Below are 25,175 nucleotides of genomic sequence, written 5' to 3'. Positions count from 1 at the left end.
TTTAAAAAAAATGTATATATGCAAATTTTGATTAAGTTGTTGCTGGTAGGAAAAGATAAATCTTTACCTGCTTTTTCTGGCTGCCTGTGTGGGGTTACTACAGGTATGCCTTTCTGAATCTTTATGTTCTAGGCTGAAAAACAAATTAGAATGTGGTAAAATAGAAATAAAAATCTTTCCTTAGTATCTGTATCCATATCCATTGGGACCCATCATAACTGGGCATGGAGAATGAGTCAATTTTAAAAGACCCAGGACCAGCCCTCCAACCTCCAGATGAAGAGAATGTGCAAAAGGAATAGGGCAAGAAAACCATAATTCACAGAGTCATGTACCACAATGTCCACGCAGCTCTATTTACAATAGCCAGGACATGGAAGCAACCTAAGTGTCCATCGACAGATGAATGGATAAAGATGTGGCACATATATACAATGGAATATTACTCAGCCATAAAAAGAAACGAAATTGAGTTATTTGTAGTGAGGTGGATGGACCGAGAGACTCATACAGGGTGAAGTAAGTCAGAAAGAGAAAAACAAATACCATATGCTAACACAGATATATGGAATCTAAATTCCATATATCCATATATCAGGACAGGAATAAAGACTCAGACATAGAGAATGGACTTGAGGACACAGGAAGGGGGAAGGGTAAGCTGAGATGAAGTGAGAGAGTGGCATGGACATATATACACTACCAAATGTAAAACAGATAGCTAGTGGGAAGCAGCCGCATAGCACAGGGAGATCAGCTCGGTGCTTTGTGTCCACCTAGAGGGGTGGGATAGGGAGGGTGGGAGGGAGACGCAAGAGGGAGGAGATACGGGGATATATGTATATGTATAGCTGATTCACTTTGTTATACAGCAGAAACTAACACCATTGTAAAGCAATTATACTCCAATAAAAATGTTTAAAAAAAAAGGAATAGGGCAAAGGCAAAACTCTTACCAGGGAAAACCCAATTTTATCTCAAACTAGCTCACAAACCATTATCTGCCACCCAATCTGCCACTCCTGAGGATGGAAGAAGCAAGAAATAATACATAGTCTTCAAACATTCTAAGAAAGAGAAACCAGGCCCACTGATGGGGGAGCAAGAGGATCTATGCACCCCTCCCTTTTAATACTCGTTCAGCCTTTGTAGGGACAGACTGGATGGCATGTGCAGCAGAGGAAGCAAGAATATATTAGGAGCTGGACAGTCATATTTGTTCTCATCAGTTGTTTCCTTAGTGCTATTATTTCTTTTTATTTTCCCCATGCTATCATTCTTCCCTTTATTGCTTATTCTCTATGGCCAATGCCACAGAACTTAATACACACACACACACACACACACACATACATACATTCGTATATATACACAGAGGGAGAGAGAGCGAGCACTACCATTTCTCTTTTACTGTAATCTGAGTATAGAGGCTGTCTTGTCAACTCTGTAGAGAATTATTTTTATGGTAACCAGGTAGGGGAGGGAAGATGAGATATGAACATAAGAATGGATCCATTCTCTCTCCATTGTTCGATTCAAAATCTAAAATGTATCTTGACTCCAGGAGGATTAATCATGAGAAGGGCAAAGGCAGATATCAGAAGCTAGCTTTATCTGTCACTTAGGGTCACCCACCCAAAGGAGATTAACCCTGGCTACTGGGATTCACAAAAATGCATGGTATCCCTGGAGTCCACAGTTCTGGGGAATACTTAAGTGAAAGGAGTCCGATTAAAGTAAGCACAACAAAATACAGAGCTGTCATCACAAGCTAGATGGCTTAAAGGTTTTGGCGACAATCTGTTTTTCCTTCTCTCTTCACCTTATTTAGACTAGTAATTCCAAAACTTTTCCTGATGAGAACCTACTTTGATTTTCTTGAAGTTTCATGATCACTAATGAAGGACTGTTAAGTCAAAATCACTGCTGGAATGGGGAGTTCAGTGAGCAGCAACTTTCAAGTCCCTTCCTGTAAGCAGCATGGAGGTGAGCCATGGACGACCTCAGAGCCTGCCAGTCAGTTTAAGAGAGACTGGGCATCCGCCGTGAGTAAGGTGCTAGTGTTGGAGCCCACGGCACTTGGCTGCTATGCTTCCACGGGAGGGAGCAGTGGACAGCTTACTAAGTGGGATACAGCAGGGAGATCTAGGTTGTCATACATACTCGAAAGTAGTTCACCTCATTACAGCTTAAAAATGGAACACTTTTGGCTTCAGATGATTCCACTTCTTCCTCAGATCAGACTTGGTGCTGTCAGAAGCAAAGATGTAGCTGATGGATTCATAAGACAGATCCCACACCTGAGACTGGGTCAAATGAAATGTTTCAGCTGCCAGCTGGTACTCTTGAGAAAGGTGTGTTGCAAAAACACCCTTATCATCGGTCTGCCAACATAAGCAAGAAAGTTTCAAAATGAACGAGGAAATGATTTTTTAAAAAACAACAGCTTTCGTTTAGAGTATTTTCCTATTTACCATGCTTCTTTTAAGAATTTAAACAGGGGCCTATAAATATATCCATGCACATCTATGACTGAACAGGCTTGTTTATCCTTTTTAAGAACAAAAAATAAAACACCAGGGCAGTGGCTCTCAACCACGGCTGCATGTTTAGATCACCGAGGGAGCTTTTTAAATGTATCTGTGCCCAGGACTCCCCTCAGATCAGTTAAAGCCGAATCGCAAGGGCTGGGTGCTGGGCATCAGCATTGTTGTTCCCCCAGGTACTGTCCAGGACCTTTCCCCGTAGAGCCAAACCAGAGTCACGCTGGCCCTTTGCAGCCTCTCAAGCCCCAATCTCCTCTCACTCCTCCACTTGGGCATCACCCCCAAGGTGTGCAAGGCAGCCAGCTAGGTAGTGAATGTCTGACCTATGGCAACTCAGGGACTAAAGAGGAGCAAAATACCTCACAACAAAACACCTTACACAGATCACGGCAGGATGGAGCATGCTGTACCAGAATCCAAAATGATGCTGCTTATAAGATGGAACTGTCTGACTTTTGACGTTCGAGGTCAAACAGAGTTCTAGATGAAGGGGGGAAAGGAAGAAGCCTCTTATTAAAAGCAGATTAGTAGACTCATTCACTGTCACCAAGTAGATACATGAGAAATCTTTCCAAACTATGCTAATTTTCAGTAGTTCATTATTTTACAAAACTGACCTTTTCTTACATGTGAAAATTTGTAGTCCAATGAGTGTAGTTGTGTGGGAACTATGTGCTGCAGCTCATGGCAGGGAATTAACATCCCCTTCACAGCCCTGTGCTTCTTTCTCCCTTTCTTTTACCAAAGAAGGAGAGGAAAGAGGGGTGTGATAAGCCAGTCACCATGAAGAAGGCAGGGAAGTATCGTGATAAGGGAGCAGAAGGAATCTTTGAAGGGTTGCTGCACTTCTTCCTGGTCTTACAGTGGGAGCTAAAGTAAAGGTAAGAAAATGGTAGCACTGTCGAGGGTTACAGTATTATAAAAAGCCAAGAGCAGAAATGGACTTCTTCTATGGCTTCAAAGAAAACCTCTAAACTCCTTTACTCAGACAACCATCCATTCACTGCCTGCTGCAAGTCCATCTTAAGAACGACTTCTATGATTATAAAACTCCTGCCTTGAAAAGCTATGCCCGGCTCCCCAGCCAGAGTAAAATACTTCACTGACTTGACTGATGGCATCTGCTCCCTTGAGTAAGGCGGCTGCAACACAGGGCCACTCAGTCCCAGCAATGGCAAACCCAACCTGCCCCTGCTGAGAGCAGAGCCGGGCCACCACACCAAGTAAGATCACTATGCAAGTGGTTTCCAAGATCCTCTACTTTTGTAGAGGTTTAAAAATTTCCTTAGTAAAAAGAAAAGAAATCTCACCCATTATGAATTGCTGACAAACTCTATGTTAGTTAAAAAACACACCCACACAGGTGTTACTGCAAATTGTTAAATTTGTAAGTTCAGTGAATTCATCATTCAGTAAAGAGGTTTTCAGCCAACTGCTTCTTTCCCTCATCAGAAAGGCCTTCCCCAACTATCCAATCAAAAGTGGTTATCTCATCACTATTCTACTGGCCTGTTTTTCTTCAAAGAACTTAACACTGATATTTTCTTGTGTATTTGCTTACTGTCTCTCTTACCTATGCTAGAATATAAGTTTCTTGAGAAAGAAACATTGTCTGTTTTGTTTACTGCTGTATTCCCAGCAATTTGAATAGTGACTGGAACAGAGTAGGCACTTCATAAGTATTTGTTGTTAAATAAAAATAGCTCCAGGGGGGCTTCCCTGGTGGTCCAGTGGTTAAGAATCTGCCTTCCAATGCAGGGGACGCAGTTGAATCCCTGGTTGGGGAACTAAGATCCCACATGCCGCAGGGCAACTAAACCCATGCGCCACAACTAGAGAAGCCCACGAGTTGCAACGAAGACCCAGCGCAGCCAAAATAAATAAATAAATAAAAATAAAAACCCTACAGCTAACATTATACTTAATAGCGACAGACTGAATGCTTTTCCCTAAGATAGGGAACAAGGAGAGATGTCAGCTCTCATCACTCTTATTCTACAAAGTAATGGTGAATAAGTTAAGTTCGGCAATGTCACATAACACATGATAAATATAAAATAATCTATTGTATTTCTCTATACTAGCAATGAAAAATAAAAAAAATAAATTAATAAAATTAATTAATTAAAAAAAAAAAGCTCCAGGTATACACATGCAGACAAGCAAGTGTGTGATGGTTAACAGACATATAAAAATATACTTGGAATCTTGCATAAGTCTTAATTTTTAACTAAATGTTACACATTTTCACAACATACGTAAATTGGTTAAAGTCATTCCAAAATACTAGACAACCTTATTCCCTCAATATAATACCTGGTTCCAGGAACTAGGGAATGTGGCAGTGAACAAGACAGATAAGGGCCCTGCTCTCATGGAGCTTATACTCTAATGGGAGCTAAAACTTCCTGTTACTTAAATGAGGCTGAGAAAGCATCACTTAACTTCTAAATGATATTTATGTATTTAGAACAGTGCTTCTCTACATATGGGTTGCAACCTGGAGGCTGGGGAGGAAGGGACAGTGAGTTGCCTGGAGGACCTAAAGCCTACCGAGCGGTATCTGGTGTTGCCTCACAAAGTCCACCAGATCCAGGGATCCTCCCTCCAAGGAGTTGAGAAATGTGCCGTGCCCGATTCGGTCAGGAAGCAGGTCCAGGAGTACTTGTGTTTCTTTTTTTTGGTTTGGAATCTCAAAAAAAGGGGAAAGAGAGCATCAATAACCTCTTTCAGTGGTTCTTAAAAGTACTTTTTTCTATAGCCAGGTATTTTGTCCCTCTGGGAAGGTAATGCAGACATTCTGGGAAGCTGAACCACTTAGACCTTCCAGCTCTCTTCTTTGCCTTTTATCTTCCCACTTATTTCCTAGTATTCTTCTAGATTCATTTTGATGATAGTAACTATGGAGTCAATAGCCTTTTCACACACATTCTCCTTTAAACCTCACAAGAATCATACAAAAGTATTAAGATGAAGAAATCAAAACTCAGAAAAAGTAATTTTCAAAAACAAAATCTCACAACTCTATATGCATATGTGTGTTTTGTGTTGTGTATATGTCTTCATACATATTACAAAAAGGGATAGAAAAAATATATATAAATAACAAAACCGTTAATAGGATCAACTCAGGAGCAGAACTAAGGGGACCTTTCATTTTTTATTTCTTTACTTCTACTTTACACTATTTCTGTACAAGTGGATTTTCTTCAGATACATATAACTTTTGTAGTTAAAAATATAAAGCATTTTAAAGAAAAGCTGTCCAGGCTCACAGAGCTAGTGAATGGTGGAGATAAGGGTGAAACCCGGCTCCATCTGACTCCGGGGCCCAGACTCCATCCACATACAGTGCGCTCATGTTCTATCTAACGACAAGGCTAGCTAAGTGCAAACCACAACCACCATGAAAATGTCTGGCTGTGCTCTTCATCTCCTAGATAGCCTAAAAGACAAACGACCATAACATGTTGAAATGAAATGTTTTATATCCAATGGACCAAACAAGAAAAGCCACAGAAATTAAGGTAAAGAGCAGGTTCTGATGCTGTGCACAAAGGCCAGAGGTAACTGGCCTCATGCTGGCTGTTCTGTTATCCTGACCAATGACTTCAATCTGGCATCAGTTTGGTCAACTAGAGGGTGTCCTACACAAGAAAGATCTTTCGATCAGAGTGTGGAAACATGGATCCTAGATTTTAAGTTCTGCCACTAGATTACTGACTCTCTGCTTTGTAGACATGAAAAAGAGCCAGTACTGACACGAAGCTCCCATTTTTCCCCTAGTCTTTAAATCATGACCTTAATTCTCAAAATAATCATACGAGGTAAGTAAACTAAGTATTATTTCCTGCATTCAAGAAACAAATACAGGGGCTTCCTTGATGGCGCAGTGATTAAGAATCCGCCTGCCAATGCAGGGGACATGGCTTTGAGCCCTGGGCCGGGGAGATTCCACATGCCACAGAGCAACTAAGCCCGTATTCCACAACTACTGAGCCTGTGCTCTAGAGCCCGTGAGCCACAACTACTGAGCCCGCATGCCACAACTACTGAAGCCCGTGCGCCTAGAGCCCGTGCTCTGCAACAAGAGAAGCCATCAATGAGAAGCCCGCGCACCACAACTAGAGAAAAGCCCGCACACAGCAACAAAGACTCAAGGCAGCCAAAAATAAAAATAATAATAAAAAAAGAAACAAATCCAAATTCATCAAGTTGTATAATTATGTATAGCTTTTTGTATGTTAAAAAAAAGAAAAAAAAGTAATAGGTAGAAGTACTGAAGTAGAAAGTAAATCCATCTGTAAAATGGGGAAAAGTCCAGGAGAGTCCCTTGGTTGCCTCACAGGGATGTGCTGATTAAGAAAGTGACTGTTCTCCAGCTACTCTCTGTGCATTACCTGCACTGTGCTCATGCTGCCAAGGAGCTGGTGCCACAGGGGCACTTGATCTTCTGCTGAGCCTTATAAAATGATGATGAGCTACTTCCTTTCTTGCCAGTGTATGTGATACATTCAGGTCCCTTCCTTGCAAGCACAGGTGAGACAAACTCATGCTTTTCTCAGTGTCATCTTGCCGCTAACAAGGCTGCTGATATAAATTCATGCATTTTCTCTAGCAAGCTGTCAATTAAGCTGTTTTAAGGACACAACCGTAGTGCACGTCAACAGCCAACCCCAGGAACCACAAAAACAAAGGAACAGTAACATGAGGGACTAAAGCAAGTTATGCCTTCATCATTATAATTTACACAAAAATATTTCTACTTTCTCTTTCTAAAAATGTTTTCCCAAGCCAGGTCTATCTTTAGCCATGTACAAATGATTATTATTTTCCATTGTAATCTATCCTCTCCAGCCTAATTTTACAATATTATTTACCTCTGAAAGATGCAATGCCAACTTCAGACCTGATTTTTTAGCTTCTAAAAGAGGTTCCAAGAAGTCTTTTGCTTGTCCTACCTTGAAGACAAAAGTTAAAATGAGGATGTATGAGTACAGGCAAACTGAAGAACTGGGTACTCTGTCTCAATAAAAAAAGAAATAAAATAATGGCAGAAAAAAAACGGCAGATGGACTTATTTGCACATTTTGTTTATAAAGTATCTACGGTGTGCTAGACATGTTAGAGAATTCAAAGCTGGCACAGACACAGTCCTTGCCCTCAAGAATCTTAAGTATCAGTGAACCTGATGACAATCAGCTAAGCTTGATATAACAGTCACCAAATTTTACTTTCGGAAGGATATCTAGATATCTAAAGCTAAGAGGGAGAACTCACCTGATTCAGGAACCAGCATGATTTGTAAAGAAAGCTTCTATCAAATGGACGGATGAAACAAGGCCAGAACAGCCCAGGTTTTGACAAAGCCGTAAGAACCAGGTTCACAGGACTCTCTATTTCAATGGTTTTCAACTGGGGTGATTCTGCCCTCCAGGGGACATTTGGTAATGTCTACAAACATTTTTGGTTGTCACAACTAAGAGCGTGCTGGTATCTATTGGGTAGAGGCCAGGGATGCTGCTAAACATCTTATAATGTACGGGACACCCTCCTACAACAAAGAATTCTTTGGCCCCAAATGTCAGTAGTGCCACAGCTGAGGCACCCTGCTTGAATCTGACCAAGAAGCTCTAGACCAGCCTTTCTCAACTGGGGCTTCTGTGAGACAATTAAGCCCTAGCCATAATTAAGCATTAGACATGGATTACATGTTAATAAATTAACTTCTCTAGTAGAATGGTACTAGCTGTGAACCAAAATAAAATAATCATATTGTCATGCAAATCTTTTCCTCTTTTTTTAGGGGGCTTAATTCTTTCACAGAACCCTGTCTGAGAGCAGTTGCTATAGACGTTCTGGTCATCCAGGGCAGGATAGGGCTTCATCCACACAGAGAGTCTGCTGGACCTCTGGAGAAAGCAGGATGCTCCAAGCTAATCCTCATCCCACAAACTGATTCTACCTTTTAGAAATAAAATATGTTTTGGAAAAGTAACTTACAGTAGGGTCTCCACTGAGGTCAAGGCCAAGAACTGTATCCTCAGTAGAAAGGAAGAATTCTTCAGCAAGTTTAACAGTCTCCTTGGCTACTGAAGGGCCACCTCTTCTGTCGACTGATATCAAATACCTTTGATACAAGAAAAACACAGTTGAAAATGAGTATTGATTGTGTAGATGAAAAAGACAACTCTTGAGTATGGCCAGAGAGGTATGGCAGGCTACATGGAATACATCTTACTGGAAAAGTACAGCCTGACTAACTTGACATCTTACTTTGCCATAAGGAATGAGACATAAATTACTAAACAGCACCAAATATCTAGTTAGTGTTCAAAGTTCTATCTCCTGTTTTTTTGTTCATGTATTTGTTTTTTACAGTTTGATTCGGAATCCAACTAAGGTCCACACATTGTGTTGGTCAATGTGTCCCAAGTCTCTTTTAATCTATAGCCACTTCCCCCATGCCTCCACCCTCTACCTCACACCTCCCCCCGGCCTCTTTTCTTGAATTTATTTGTTGAAGAAACCACATCATTTTTCCTATAGTTTCCCACATCTGATTTTGCTGATTGAATCCCCATGTTGATAACATGTTCTCCTGTCTCTTGTATTTCCTATGAATTGGAAACTGGATCTAGTCTAGAGGCTTAATCAGATCAGATTCAATATTGAGGCAAGAGGATTTCATAGGTGGTGATAGTTCTTTCATCAGGAGGCTTAGATCCCTTATTTCATTAAGGGTTACAAGACTGGTAATATTCTAATTCTAACATGTATCCAATAGCTGATACGAATTCATTCTTCATACATTAGCTGGATTCCTACAAGGAAATCAAATACCCAGAGAACCCCTGTTAATATTGTGTAATTTTCCTCCAGCATTTATTAGTTTATCTATTTATTCACAAAATAAAGAAATCTCTCCAGCATATATTTATTTACAAAATCTGGATCAACTATATATAAAATGCAGTCTTTTTTTTTCCACTTAACAATTTCCCCTGCCATTAAATGTTAGAAAACAATATAAATCATATGAATATAACGTAATGTAATTGTTCTCTGACTGTTGGACATTTTAGGATATTTTCTACTTTTTGTTATAAATAACACTACTGTGAAGAATTTTAACATTAATCAATCTATTTCCTTAGGATACATTTCTAGAACAGAGTTACTGGATCACAGAGGGAAATTATTTTTATAGATCTTAATACCTCTTTAGAGAGGTTTTATTAATTACATATGCTCACCAGCAGTGTGTAAGTTCACAAACACTGGTTAATACTCTTTTTGGGGAGCGGGGTACCTGTTGAAATGCCATTGTAATATTTCGTTTTAAAATTATTTGATTAGTGAAGTTAAATAGTTTTCTATACATTTATTGGCCATTTGTATGTCTTCTTTTCTGAATTCTCTTGTCTTTTGCCTGTTTTTTTTTTTAATTGGGGTATTAGTCCAGTTAAGCTTAATTTTGAGAGATTTTATAGCCAGAAACTATACAGTTAGCTTTCTTCCTTTCTTCCTTCAAGGACTTACTGAGCCCTAATTATGTGCCAGCTCTGTTCTAAGTACTGGTGGGGTAGTGGTGAATCAAAAGACAAGGGCCCTGGCCTCACTGCATTTACACTCTAGCGGGTGAGTGTGTACACAAATAAAACAAGAAGACTTCTGATCTTGTTAAGAAGAGTGCCATAAAGGAAATAAACGGGGTGACTAGAAGATGTGGGGAGGCACTTTAGATAAGGTGGTCAAGGAAGGCCCCTCTGAGGAAGTGACAGCCACACTGAGAACTGAATAATGAGAAGCCAACCATGCGAGGATACAGTGGAGGTGTGTTCTAGGCAAAAGTAACAGGAAGTACAAAGGTGCTGATGTGGGACAGTCTTGGACTACTTGAGGAACAGAGGGCGGGCCGGTGCGTGATAAGTGACCAGTGGTCCAGATGAGGCTGTTGAAGTAAGAAAGGCAGCCACGTGGGACCTTGCAGGCCATAGTAAGAAGCCTGGATTTTTGCTGAAGAGCCATGGGAAGCCATACTTCACAAGAGCAACAGGACTCAGAACTTTACTGCCACACGAAAAAATTCAGAATTGCATTCTCAACTTTAAACAACAAGGTTCTTGACTCTGTTTTTTATTAAAAGATAAAAATCGGTTATTGGTTGATTTATAAAATCCACTATACTCAGGCTCAAAAGAGTAAATTTTTCACATTCTAGTATTTTAAATGGTGACCACTAAGGTACAATGCTTCTTACCTAACATCAATGTCTAAGTTTTCTTGTTTGGACTGTTTTATACCCTCAAGTACAGATTCCACATAAGTCTTTTTAGTCATTCCTGGAAAGGACACAAATAAAACATTTTTAAAGAGATCATCAACTACTTCATCCTTCAACATTAGCATCCCTATATGAACAAATACATTTTCATTTTATGTGTGATACAGGTATGGTTAAAGATGAGTTATGGATACATTTTAGTAAATACCATTTATACTTTAATAAAATTGAAAAAAATGAAATACTAGAAAAATGAAATTAAAAAAAGACATAAAATTCAAGCTTGTTTAAAAATTATTCTCAAATTCAACAAACATAAAGTTACTCTCAGGACTTCCCTGGTGGCGCAGTGGTTCAGAATCCGCCTGACAATGCAGGGGATAGGGGTTCGAGCCCTGGTCCGGGAAGATCCCACATGCTGTGGAGCAACTAAGCCCGTGTGCCACAACTACTGAGCCTGTGGTCTAGACCCTGCGAGCCACAACTACTGAAGCCCACGCACCTAGAGCCCGTGCTCCACAACGAGAGAAGCCACTGCAATGAGAAGCCCACACACCGCAATGAAGAGTAGCCCCTGTTCACCGCAACTACAGAAAGCCTGCGCACAGCAACGAAGACTCAACACAGCCAAAAATAAATAAATAAATAAATAATCAATTAAAAAAAAACAAAAAACCTACTCTCACAAATTGCTATAAAAAGTTTAAATGCTTGATCTAACAAAACAAGAATAACAAAAGCCCTTTTCTGGGAATTCCCTGGTGATCCAGTGGTTAGGACTCCGTGGTTCTACTGCAGGGGGGCATGGGTTCGATCCCTGGTTGGGGAACCAAGATCCCCACGTGCATAGTGTGGCCAGAAAAAAAAAAAGAAGCCCTTTTCTAAGGCCTGTCCTTAAAAACAAAAAATGCCAGAAAATGTTTTCTCTACTAGCAGAATGTTTTCCTGCTTGTCCAGGAAAAAATCCTCTCCCTCAACCCTGCTCAGACTCAGTGTTTCTCATCCAGGGCACTAGAGACGTTCTTTCAAGTTCAGGTGCTCAAGTCCTCCTCTTCTGTGGGTCTCTGAAAAAGCACTCTCCAGAACAACCTCCTCTAAAATACTCTCATACCCCAGTTATAAAATGTTTACTTTTGTTTTGTTTTGTTTTGTTTTTTGCGGTACGCGGGCCTCTCTCTGTTGTGGCCTCTCCCGCTGCGGAGCACAGGCTCCGGACGCGCAGGCCCAGCGGCCATGGCTCATGGGCCCAGCCACTCCGCGGCATGTGGGATCTTCTCGGACCGAGGCACGAACCTGCGTCCCCTGCATCGGCAGGCGGACTCTCAACCACTGTGCCACCAGGGAAGCCCAACTGTTTATGTTTAGTGGAAAATCTCTAGAAAAAACACAGACAATTATAAAGAAGAAAAATAAAAATAACCTGTAATCCCACCACTCAGAGATAACCACTGGCTGTTTTTCTAAGTGTGTGTAAACATATGTGTAAACATATATAGATAGATAGATAGATAGATAGATAGATAGATAGATAGATAGATAGATAGTTTTGAACAGATGAGATGCTACTAGGTATATATGTATCCTGTTCCTTCATTTAACACTGTATTCTGAGCATGTCTTCACGTCATTAAAGTGTCTTTGCAAATATTTTTAATGGTTGCCAAATATTCCATTAACTTTTATTTAACTATTCCCCTATTGCTGCATACTTAAGGTAACATTCCCCTTTGAATCTCCATTTGAAGAGTCAACTAGCACTAATAATTAGCAGGTCTCTTCTTTCCTTCCCTTTCACTATCCTCATCAGGATCCTACAGTTTAAAAATGTGAGATAAGAATCTTCTGCTCAGGGGGAGGAATAAATCGGGAGATTGGGATTGACATATACACACCACTATATGTAAAACAGATAACTAATAAGGACCTACTGTATAGCACAGGGAACTCTACTCAGTACTCTGTAATAACCTGTATGGGAAAAGAATCTAAAAAAGAGTGGATATATGTGTATGTATAACTGATTCACTTTGCTGTACAGCAGAAACTAACACATTATAAATCAACTATACTCCAATATAAATTTAAAAAAAAGAATCTTCTGCTTGTCTCATTTCAGCACTTACTTTACTATATGCAGTTTCAAAAATTTTACCCCCTGAATGATGCTGGGCTACACATATCAGGGTGCAAGATGATCTGGTAGGGCCTCTTTAGGTCACAGACAAAGTGCTAAGGAGGACCCAAGGGCACTACAGAATATCTCCTGATGCTGCTCTTATGGAAAGAGGGTCCCAGGAAATTTCTCCAGATCACATCCAGATCCACTCATCTCCATCCAGAGAGGTTTTGCCACATCACAGCTTGCTCCTGGCCTAAGATACCATCAGTCCCTGAGACGTGAGTCAATAACCTTCATTTCAGTGATTGTCATGAAATGTGATTCTGCATCCACTCATTGTCTCACAGTGCCTTGATGCAGGGAACTCGAACTAGCATTTATTTAAGACAATGTAACTATAAGGAAAAAGTGTTCTTTTCTCAGAGTGAGAAAAATAAGAACAAACAAAATGTTTGCAGGTCTTTTTATTTCCCTTCAACAGACAATACCTGACCTGATTTTTTTAAGTTAAGAATAACTCACTCGGGGCTTCCCTGGTGGCGCAGTGGTTGAGAATCTGCCTGCTAATGCAGGGGACACGGGTTTGTGCCCTGGTCTGGGAAGATCCCACATGCCATGGAGCAACTAGGCCCGTGAGCCACAACTACTGAGCCTGCGCGTCTGGAACCTGTGCTCCGCAACAAGAGAGGCCGCGATAGTGAGAGGCCTGCACACCGCGATGAAGAGTGGCCCCCGCTTGCCACAACCAGAGAAAGCCCTCGCACAGAAACGAAGACCCAACACAGGCAAAAATAAATAAATAAATTTAAAAAAAAAAAGAATAACTCACTCATTAATAACATACATCATTAATGTACATCAGAAGATTTGGACCACTGACCCTACTTTTACAATAGTGTAAAAGTAAATACTTCATAGTCTCAACTTGCAAACACATGCATCATCAAAGCACACGAGAAAAAAGATAGACATCTCCTGAGAAGTAGTTAGATTCTACCTGTAGCATTTTCTCTGGGCGTGCTCCTTAGTTCCAGGTACTTGACACCATCATCTGCAAATTCTTTAATGACATCTTTCGTGACCTGATAATAAAGGCAATGTATGCAATATTGATTATGTTAGTGTAAGCGTCCCCATGAAAATGCCACGTGCTACAGCTTTATTTCATGCATTAAATTTGACTTGCAAGTAGTGTTGGGAGTCTCCCACATGGTGAGGATGACCTGCTTTGTCACACCCCTGGTGGAGGCTGTGACAAAACTACCACATTTCCAATAGCTCCCCTTACCCAGCGCCCATACTCACATGAAATCCAAATCTGGACATCACCCACACCTTTTGTTTCTCTTCTCCCCTTTTAACCATTTCTCTATTTCCTAATGAACAGCAGACTGATAAAACAGAGGCAAAACTAAAACCAGTAAAACCACCTATGAGTGTATACTATTTGAAATTTCATTACATATGGAAATAAACAACTAAAATGATTAGGTAGTACTGATGTACCATTTAAAGTCATGGCTTAAGATTCTTATTCAAGCTATTTAGGGATAAGTTGTATTTTTCAAGAATTTCTTCCGGCAGGGTTAAATTCCCCCCAGAAGTACTTAGGAAGATTCTTCTTAGGCAAAGAAAATGGGTGATAAATTTGAGTAAAACTGTATCCAATCTAGCACAAAACTCAACAATCCAAAAATTACTAAATCACCAAGATAAATGACATCTAACGGCTGAAGGCATGTTTTCCTTCATTGCCATCAACCCTAAAATATACCAAATCTAGAAGAAAAAAGGACCAAGTTAGAAATGCTGTGACAACCAGCCCTAGTTAGTCCTTACAGCTGGTATCCTACTCTTAACCTGCTTTGACCATGTGCACATGGGCATGCAGGTGCGGCGTCCTGGCCAAGGAACAAGGCTGGCTGGTTGCGCAGATGGTGCCTAACTGGGTGGCCCCGCCTTGGTGGATTCATTGCAATCTAAGATCTGGGCCTCATCTTTTTTCTTTACACTAAAGCCAAAAAAGGAATTTATTATAATATGAATATAACGGGTGGCTTGGATTCACCAGGAGGTCTGGAGAATCAGCCTCAGAGATTACACAGCTCAGGACAACACAAAAGCATTCAAAATCACGTGACACCCCTGGACCAAGCAAGACACCACTGCTTCCTCCACCACTGAGCATAACCCTGCAGCCTCTGCAGCATCATCACAGGCACTGGACCCCATAGCACTGCTTTCTCAGGAACCCCATGATGCTGCCACTGCCACCACCAGAGCACAGGCCTCATCTTTGCAGGTTGAAGAACTCACATCTTATCATTGCTCCAGAACTAAGCAGACCCAGAGACACCCTACCCCAGCTCACAGGAGACTAACGCAGAAGCCTATTTGTAATGTATGAATTGCCAACGAGGGTGGAAGTGAGGGTGTGAAGCGATCCTATCTACTATCCAGGGAACCCCCTTTCTTGATGGTGAGGTACATGTGAAACCAAATAGAACACCAGAAGATTGCTGGCAAATGCTGATTGAGAGCAATGGGAGGAAGATTTCTCTAGGCCACATTAAGGCCTGTGGAATCATCTCTAGCTCACGTCCAAGAACACTCCCCTAGGGTCCATATCCGTGTTGGCCAGATTCAGCCCTTTCTGCTCCATGCAGCAACAGGTACCAAGGGCAACTCTTGGCACTTTGGGCTTTCCTCTCCTATGCGCTGGACTGAGAACATCTACTCAAGTACTTTCTTCAGATAGAATCCATCACAATTAAATTTCCGCTTTCTCCAAGAATGGTAAGACTGCACATCTTGAATGAGAAAGAACATGGGCTCTGGAATCGGACAAAATAGTCAATTCTGCCACTTACTCGCAGTGAGTGACCTTGAACAAGTTACACTTAACCTCTTTAGGCCTCAGTTTTTTTCATCTGCAAAAAGGGAACAATAAAAATGCCCACCTCGATAGGGGGAGTGGGAGGGGGATGCAAGAGGGAGGAGATATGGGGATATATGTATATGTATATAGCTGATTCACTTTGTTATAAAGCAGAAACTAACACACCATTGTAAAGCAATTATGCTCCAATAAAGATGTTAAAAAAAAAATGCCCACCTCAGAAAGTCATCTTGAGTATAGTGTCTGGCACATGCAATAGTTAATATTATTTCAGTCACATTTCAATCCTGTCTCTTTGAGATTACACCCAGTCACCATAACTTGACTGTTAAATGATCCCCACTCAGTCCCACATCTGTAAACAATCTCTTGGCTTACTCTCACACATGACTCATTTATTATATGTAAATGTTATTAATTTCACTCTCTGGGGCAACTCACTGTCATCCTCTCGACCACCTACAGGTGTTCGTCTAAGTAGCACTAAGTCAAATGCTACAGAATCTTAATTCCTCGCCTCATTTTAATAAAGCTTTTTACCAACTTTGGAAGGAATGAAACAATGAGCATGGCATATGATACCCATGGAGCTCTCAGAATCTAAAATTTTATCAGGTTTGCTCTGTTACACTCAACAACAGAAAGTGAGACAGAGCCTCCTGTGGTGGACATTCCTAGCAGGGTTCAGTGGTACCTGTTGAGTGGCTGATTAGACAATGCTCCCTTGGGTTCCTATAAATCCCTGTGCACGTCTGTAACACAGAGCTTACCTCATGATGTTGGATTTATCCTCTTATGGGTCTGTCTTTCCAGCCTGACTATAGATTCCTGAGGGGCAGGGACCATGCTGATCTATCTTTATATCTCCCAGTCTTTAGCAGGGTGCTTGGAACATTGTGGGCACTCAGTCAACTTTTGTTGAACTAAACTTTTAGAGTTAACACTCCTCCAAAAGGTGATTAATTTACTTAATAACTACCATAAGGATCCGTGCCAGCCAAGGAGGAAAATTCTTTCTTGACCAGTCAAAAGTCACCTCTCCAGAAACGCAGGTTACACTTCTTACTTTGCATTTTTTCTAAGGGTTAAGAACACTGATAGGATTCTGCTTCTCTCCAAGTACAAAGAGAATATTTAAAAATGCCAACCTGGTCAGATCAATATACAGAAGCCAGTCTGCCATATCAGACTCTAGTATCACAGAGCTTCAGCTAAGGCAACACAGTGGAGTCCTCTAGCTCTTCATCCCCAGAGGGAAGGCACAATTTCCCTAGGGATTAATCATTCAATCTGTAAGCACCTCTTGAACTTCTTCATTCTCTATAATGTCCACCCAGGGATAGTTCAAAGTATTCCAAGCAATACATGTAAAGTCTGTGGTCAGATATTTCATATATATATATGTAAAACAGGACAAGATTTTCTCCTCCACATTGTCCACTACCTAACAGAAGATTCTGATCTTGATTCTTTCCTCATATCTTTTATAATGAACATATCTTTTGATATTAGCTCGTAGACAAATGTCTTACATTATGTTTTAAAAGAGTTACCATTAAAAAAGCAGAAAACATTTTTCATCAGATTCTTGATGACAGCAAAAGGTCACATGCAACAACAGAAGGGCATCAATTACTTACTAATTTTTAAACCAGTCTAAAAATTACTTCATTTCTCACCATTAGAATATCTTCAGGGCCAGTAGTAAGCTGATGAATAATTTGAAACATCTGGAAACATCTGCAACATGAAAAGTTTTAACGTACTTTAGTCATCAAAAACTTCACTAAATTAACTGATTTTAGGCTAATAGTAATCATATATTTATAAAGAACTAGAGAGTAGGTTTTTCAAAAATTACATTGATCTGGAGGGATAATCAAATGACTGAAAATCATACATTACTTTTAAGTGGGAAGTAATAGTTTCCCTTCTCCACCCCCAACCCCTACCCCAAGTGGTAGCAGGAAACTGGGGAAAAAAACCAACAAGTCTATATTTTCAAGTCTAAAGAATATTACAATATAGTGTAACTTCACAAACAGTACAAATCACTAAAAATACTATCAACAGTCTGACAGTTGGAAAAAATGCTATAAGTCAAGTTATACTCTCCATACCAGATGGCTACCCTATTCCTTTAACTACCAAAATCTGAATCCTTACATACTATTTACAATCGCAAAATAGAGAAAAAAAGAAGTATGTCCACAATCTCCCCAAACTCACTCTTCTAAAGTTCTTTTCTTTCCCTTGTCAATCATAGTCATCTGATAGTGGATTTTAAGACCTGGCTTCTTGGCTATTAACTTCTTTATGGTATTGGAACTAATGGATCCATTCAAGTGGGCATGAAGTTCCTAAAATAAGAATACAATCAGTAAAAACTTCTCAGGTTCACTAGATTCATAGCATCATACCAGGTGCTTGATGTTTGTAGTCTGCACTAGGCAAACTGCCTACTAGATGTAGCTATATAACTTTTAAAATGTACAGAGTTTGCAAATTCTACTTATAAAATGTACTTGTCTTTTGTGAAAAGAAACAACACAGAAGTCATTATAATTAACAACACTCCAGATTCCTTGGTTGAATTCTCACCACTTTAGGTAATTCTGAGTAAAAGGTTGTCTTCCATGGCTGTTGTTCTTCTGCCTCCATCATGATTTAGCAGAATAGCAAGGTCTTTCTCCAAACACTTATTCTTGGCATGAACAATACAATGTGGTTCAGTCAGTAAGTTCTGTGGTCTTGAATTTCCTTCAGATTGCTTCACTTCCACCCATTTTGATAAGATAAACAGTATGCATAGTTCTGGGCTCAGCTTCACCTATTTAAACGAACGTGAACATTTTCAGATGTTGATGCAAAAGCAAAGAAACAGGTTTTGTTAATTTATTCCTCTATAGACAAAATCTACTCCAAAGCTAACTTAAGTGAGCCAACAACCTGAACAAGAAATAAGAAAAGCCCTCAAGCTGGTAAGAGGTGAATTAAAATCTGAAATTTAGTAGGGTATATTCCTTTACCTATTAGCACTTTCTATAAAACTACTTCTAAAACTAGAAATTTATAAGACCTATTTTGGGTCCAAAAGTTTACATTTTTGAACTATTTAAAATATATAAAGGAAGAGGCATTGGAGTCAGATGGACCTAGGTTAATTCTTTTACCAATTCTGCTCTTAAGTAGCTGTGTGGCCTTAGTCACTTTTAACCCCATGGCTTCAGTTTCTTTATTTGTAAAAATGGGATAAAAATTCGATAAAAATGCAGAGTAGCTGTGAGGATTAATAAGGTACTTTAAATTCCCCTCTTCTATGTTCCCACATAATCCAGTGACTACCTTTAATTCAGCACTTTATCATACTGTATCTCAATCACTGATTTACTTGTCTTTCTTCCTCACCAGACTATATAAACTTCCTAACAGGGACTATGGCTTATACTACCTCCCTAGCACCTGATAGGGATAGAGTAGGATAATTAAACAGTTACTTTAAAAATCCCACTAAAGGATTAAAGACAGAAAGGGAATTTCAAGGGAGTCTGGGAGACTGTTGTAAGCTAACGACCACTTAAAAAAAGAATCCAGTAACCTAGCAACAATCTACTCTACCTTGAAGGAAGAACAGGTGCATCCAAGCATCAGACGCACTCAAGCCACAAACCCTGATAGTTAAAACACAAGACAATAGATACCGGTCTGAATCTTGTTACATGAAGTCAGGGAGTTAATAGTCCTTGAAGAGTAGCATTTCTTTGTGTAGCCAAGACAGAAATACAGGGAAACAAACTAGGTGAAAGGGGACATTATACTGAAACCTGAGATGAATTACCATATTTTAGTATATGTTACCACCTTTTTATTAATATACATATGATTTAAATAGCAGCATGACAGTCGTGGTTAAACCCTTCAGGGCCAAAGGAGGAAATAATGATGTAAGCCTTGACGTCTGCCCAAGAATGAGGAAGAAGGTGGTCTTTTTCCCCTCTCCAATTTTCTTTTGTTTATAAAAATGAAGCCTTCTCAGTCCTGGAGCAGAGCCTTCTCCCCTGCCCACTTGAATTTCTTACAAGCATCCCATGCTAATAAACTCACTCATTGGGAATTCCCTGGCTGTCCAGTGGTTAGAACTCGGCGCTTCCACTGCACGGGGCTCAGGTTTGATCCCTGGTGGGGGAATTAAGATCCCATACGACGTGCAGGCACAGCCTAAAAATAAAAAAGTAAACTCACTCTGTCTGTCACTTTCCCTCTCAATGAATTCTTTCTGAGCCAAGACAAAAGTACCTGAGTTTCAGTAAGTCCTGACACCAGGAGAGCGGTTTCAATGAAAAGACAGCGGGAACTACTGAGCCCGTACGCCACAACTACTGAAGCCTAGAGCCCGTGCTCCGCAACAAGAGAAGCCACCGCAATGAGAAGCCCGCGCACCGCAACGAAGAGTAGCCCCGGCTCACTGCAACTAGACAGAGCCCACGCACAGCAACAAAGACACAACGCAGCCAAAAATAAAAAAAATTTTTTTTAAAAGACAGTGGGTTCGAGTCCCTCCTAAGTCAGGGATCACGGGTTCAAGTCCCAATCTGAGGTGCAGGTGGGTTCGAGCCCCAGCCCGTGGGTTTGAGTCCCACCCGAGAAGGAGTGCAGTTTCACACCTAACACAGTGCCCAGCATTTTGTAGGTGATAAATAAATCCTAATTTCCCTTTACCTCTGAAGGTGGCTTATAAATTAAGACAAAATTCCAAGTGAAATTCAGTGATTTTCAAAGTATGGTCCTCAGATATTAATGATGATGATGTTGATAAGAATAGCAGTTTCCATTCAGAGCCTACCAGTTAAGTGGCAAGCACTTTAAATAATATTATCTATAACCCTCCCCATAAGCTTGTAAAATAAATATTTTCACCACATTAAAAATCACTAAATTGATACTGAGAGGGTTAAATAAGTTACGAAGATATTAAAATGGGCAATTAAGAAAATAGTTTGTAGAGATCTAGACAGAGCCATAGAAATCCACAGAAAGGCTAACCCAGTATGAGATAAATTTCAATAGAATTTCAATAAAATGCTGTAGTAAGTGCTTAATAGTAAGAAATGAAAAAAGGTAGACTATTTAATCAATATGTTTAATATGTCTACTGAAGTACATAAGAGATGTCATTAACACAGAAAAACATACCTTGACATAGTAAAGTCAGTTTGTCATAAATTGACCTATAAAGTAAATGTTAATCAAAATATTCCCAAAATTATTCCTTAGAAATTGATTTTTAAAGTTCATGTGGAAGACTTAACTTGTAAAATTATTCAGAAAAAAATATGAAGCTCAGAAGAATACCCAATATGGGTGAAGGTGAGAGTAAAAGTTCTGGTGGGAGCAGAACTTGGTATGATATTTTTGGAAGGTACTTTGGCAACACACACACACACACACACAAACCCACATACTTTTTGACCCAATAATTATACTTTTAGGAATTTATCCTGTATCTTATAGGATACGTACAAATACACTTCTTGTAGCATTATTTATAATAGCAAAAAATTGGAAACAACCTACATGTCCATCAGTAGGGTACCGGTTAAATTAATTGTATATCCATCCAACTGAATATCTATGACTATATGGAAAGACTTCTATAATATAGTGTTATTTCCAAAAAGTAAGTTGCAAAAAAACATTGTTCACAAAGATGACATTTATAAACAAAGCATGTGTGTATACACACACACACTCTTATTTATATATATCTTTATTCCTAAAATAGGTATGAAAGAATACATAGAAAACTGTTCACACTAGAAAGTGGGTTGGAAGCGGCAAAGGTCAAGGGACAGAATTTTATTTTTACTTACCTTATAAAGTTTTGCGCAATTTGAAGGTATTACAACTTGCATGTAATACCTGATTACTTTTTGAAATAATTTTAATAAATTAAAATTTAAGTAATAAATTTAGATAATTAATTCACTTATTACTTTAATAAATCCATTAAAATAATTAATTTTACAGAATTGTTCATAAAATAATTAAATAACTTTTTAGAAACCTTGCAAAACAGCTTCATTAATATGAATTACGAGAGGGAAGAACTTTTACCTTTAGACAACAGAATGACAGCCTGAAAAAGAATTTAGGACATTTTACATAGCAGGCTGTTAACAAATGTTACAGATGGCTAAATTTTCGTATAAATTTTCAATCCTACTCTAGGATCCTGACCTGATTTTGTGGCACATTTCAAACCACCTCCAGATTGCCCCTTAACTAGTTATGAGTAAATTTACTGACCCAATAGCTACAATGTTAACCTATGGAAATTTGAAAGCCACCAAAGCAAGCACAGTTTTTACACATTTTTAAAAGTTGTTTCACTGATCATTACCTAAGCTATTGCTATCAACAATTCCATGCCCTGCCAGATTCAGTCTGCCTGGGCTGGCTTTGGCATGGATTAGAAGCAGGTGGGGTGGGAGTGATGTGCCAAACAGCAACACATTGAGATAAGATCTTTCTATATTTGTACTAATATTTCATCAAGTTAGAGCAGGGCCAGAACCAGGTCTCCTGTTCTCCTGGAGCAGGGGTCCCCAACCCGCAGGCCACGGACCGGTATTGGTCCCTGGCCTGTTAGGAACCGGGCTGCACAGCAGGAGGTGAGCGGTGGGTAAGCAAGCGACGCTTCATCTGTATTTACAGCCGCTCCCCAGCGCTCGCATTACAGCCTGAGCTCCGCCTCCTGTCAGCATTATGGTGAGTATAATTATTTCATTATATATTACAATGTAATAATAATAGAAATAAAGTGCACAATAAATGTAATGCGCTTGAATCATCCGAAACCATCCCACCCCCCAACCCCGTGGAAAAATCGTCTTCCACAAAACCGGTCCCTGGTGCCAAAAAGGTTGGGGACCACTGTCCTAGAGAACATTTTTCCTCCCCGCCCTCCACCCCCGCCCCCAAAAGGGAACTCAGGATAATAAAAACACTTGTTACTATTTATTAAGCACTTAGTATGAGCCAGGCATTCTGCTAAATGTCTTGGATGGTAATTTTACTTGATTCTCATAATAACCCATGAGGTATTACTGTCTCATTTTACATAAGAAAATATAGATTTTTAACAAATAACCAGAAAACAACCGTAAGGCACCCAAATCACAAATTTTGCTCCATTCTCTTTCTTCTTGAATCACTTTTCTTGATCTGTTCTTTACCAAAAAAGTAGTATTTCTAATATATCATGTACATTTTACTAACTTGTCATATAAAAATTCATTTCTGGGGTTCCCTGGTGGCACAGTGGTTGAGGGTCTGCCTGCCGATGCAGAGGACACGGGTTCGTGCCCCAGTCCGGGAAGATCCCACATGCCGCGGAGCGGCTGGGCCCGTGAGCCATGGCCGCTGAGCCTGCGCGTCCGGAGCCTTTGCTCCACAACGGGAGAGGCCACAACAGTGAGAGGCCCGCGTAGCGCAAACAAACAAACAAACAAACAAATTCATTTCTACAGCACAGTATATTTTTTTTCAAAGTCCTACAACTTTTTTTCTCTTTGACCCTCGATAAACCCTGAAACACCACACAAAGCAGCACTTAATCCCCTCATTTTAGAAATGACTATCTCAAAGTCCAGCAAGCTCAGGAAAGTCCTTCTCCCATTCCAATTCCAAACTCCTCAAGCGTTCCATAGACCCAGCTGCCTTAGGCTGAACTTTACAACTCAGTCACTACCTTTATAGAGACAACGAAAGCCTTCAGACACGAATTCCCTCTATTTCTCTCTGCTTCCCTCACACTTAAATTTATCTTTATCTATACCCCTTCTTCCCTCATGAATCAGAGAAAGAGGATTCATTCTCTTGTCCCCAAGACTAATTTGTGCCCAGGATCCCATTCCTTCCTATCTATTCCAAGTCATTACTCCACTAATCTTCTCACTTTTCTGTTCATCAACCTCTCTCTCTCCAGTTGCTAATTTCCCTCAGGGAACCACCAGGTAAGTACAGTACTTGCTTCCACCTTAAAAAAATAAAAATAAACTTTCTTTTATCCCCCATTCCTCTTTAACTACTGCCCTGTCTCTTCTTTCCTTCTGAGCTAAACTTGAGCTGCCTCCATTTACTTATCTCCCATTCATTATAACATGGATTCTGCCCTTACTACTCCACAGAAATTGCTCTCCCTAAAGTCATTAAGAGCTCTTAAACACCACATCTAAATGACACAGTTGTAGTATCCAAATCCAAATTGGCTGGACTCCAAAACTCATGCCCTTCACCATTATACTATGCTGCTTCAAGGTAACCATATTTATAGTCATCCTGATTTCCTTCTCCATCTCAGTCACCAAATCCCAATTAATAAGTTACAAATCCTGTAAATATCTCTGCAAGCGATTTCCTACGGGTGACGACTCCCAAATACTCAAATTAGAAACTCGATTATTTTAAACCTCCAAGACTCAGACCGTATCAGAGGGAAAAATCACCTCTCTTCCATGATTCCCTCTTCCACAGACATATTCAACTTTGTCTTAGAAAACAGAACTTTGAACGTGGAGGGGAATGTCATTTTACAGCTGAGAAACAAGAGGCTGAGTGGTTTACTTATTGTCAGCTTAGCACAGAGCCGGGAATACAAGGGAATCAATAGCGTACATCTGTGGGGAAACATTGATTGGGTGAGTCACAACTTCTGTAAAGGTTTCTTCATTTTGCACCTGGCCTCACTGGTTTGTTTTCAGATTTAAATGGGATCTCTTAGTAAGCACTCGTAGTTAGCATCCGAGGAGCGACCCCTTCTCCTTGCCCACCGAAGTCAGTGGTTCTAACCCTGCTTTGCCCCTACCAGACACTCAATGCAGACCCTGCCGTCCAAGGAGCTCTGGTTGTCAGTCCCCACAGACTCACCTTTTAAAGATTTCTGTCAACAGTTGAGTCAACTTATGACAGCTTAAATTTTCACTTCAGACAGGAAGGCTTGTAGAAAAGTGATAACCCGCGCTTCCCTGACACAGTCCACGTGTCCACAATAAGACGCAGCCGTCAGTCTTGCCGCGAAACTGCAGTCCCAGAGAATCAAAGAAATGTCAATCACAGCCGAATGTCAGCACCAGCTGCACCCGCCTCAATACTGATTGGCGAGGTGCGCTCTTCCCGGAAGTGACGCACACCTGTCCAAGGAAGAGGCGTCACGGAGCGGGGTGCGGGGGCGGGGGTGATTTTTCCGTACAGAGTCCGCGAGGTGGCTACTGGGAAACGAAAAGGCAGCTCACCACCGGGACGGACCGTCGCTCCTGAGTTCCC

The 25,175-nt window shown here is 40.3% G+C and overlaps 1 protein-coding gene across 1 annotated transcript; it reads right to left on the bottom strand.

Annotated features, from left to right (window-relative positions):
* Positions 1 to 1,428: 1,428 nt before the first annotated feature.
* On the bottom strand, positions 1,429 to 25,173 carry MAPDA (N6-Methyl-AMP deaminase). The gene is given in 13 exon segments (XM_082855318.1): positions 1,429 to 2,202; positions 2,205 to 2,384; positions 2,926 to 3,026; positions 5,100 to 5,238; positions 7,427 to 7,507; positions 8,550 to 8,676; positions 10,810 to 10,891; positions 13,950 to 14,034; positions 17,531 to 17,591; positions 18,081 to 18,211; positions 18,453 to 18,681; positions 19,956 to 20,069; positions 24,780 to 25,173. Coding segments are annotated over 11 exon segments (1,107 nt in total). The 5' UTR covers positions 18,516 to 18,681; positions 19,956 to 20,069; positions 24,780 to 25,173; the 3' UTR covers positions 1,429 to 2,145.
* Between the last annotated feature and the right edge of the window lie 2 nt (positions 25,174 to 25,175).

Source organism: Leucopleurus acutus, assembly GCF_964270905.1.
Source record: "Leucopleurus acutus genome assembly, chromosome: 1".
NCBI classification, from domain to species: Eukaryota; Metazoa; Chordata; class Mammalia; order Artiodactyla; family Delphinidae; genus Leucopleurus; species Leucopleurus acutus.
Note: the sequence above shows the minus strand (reverse complement) of the source record. Positions and strands in the feature narration are given on the sequence as shown.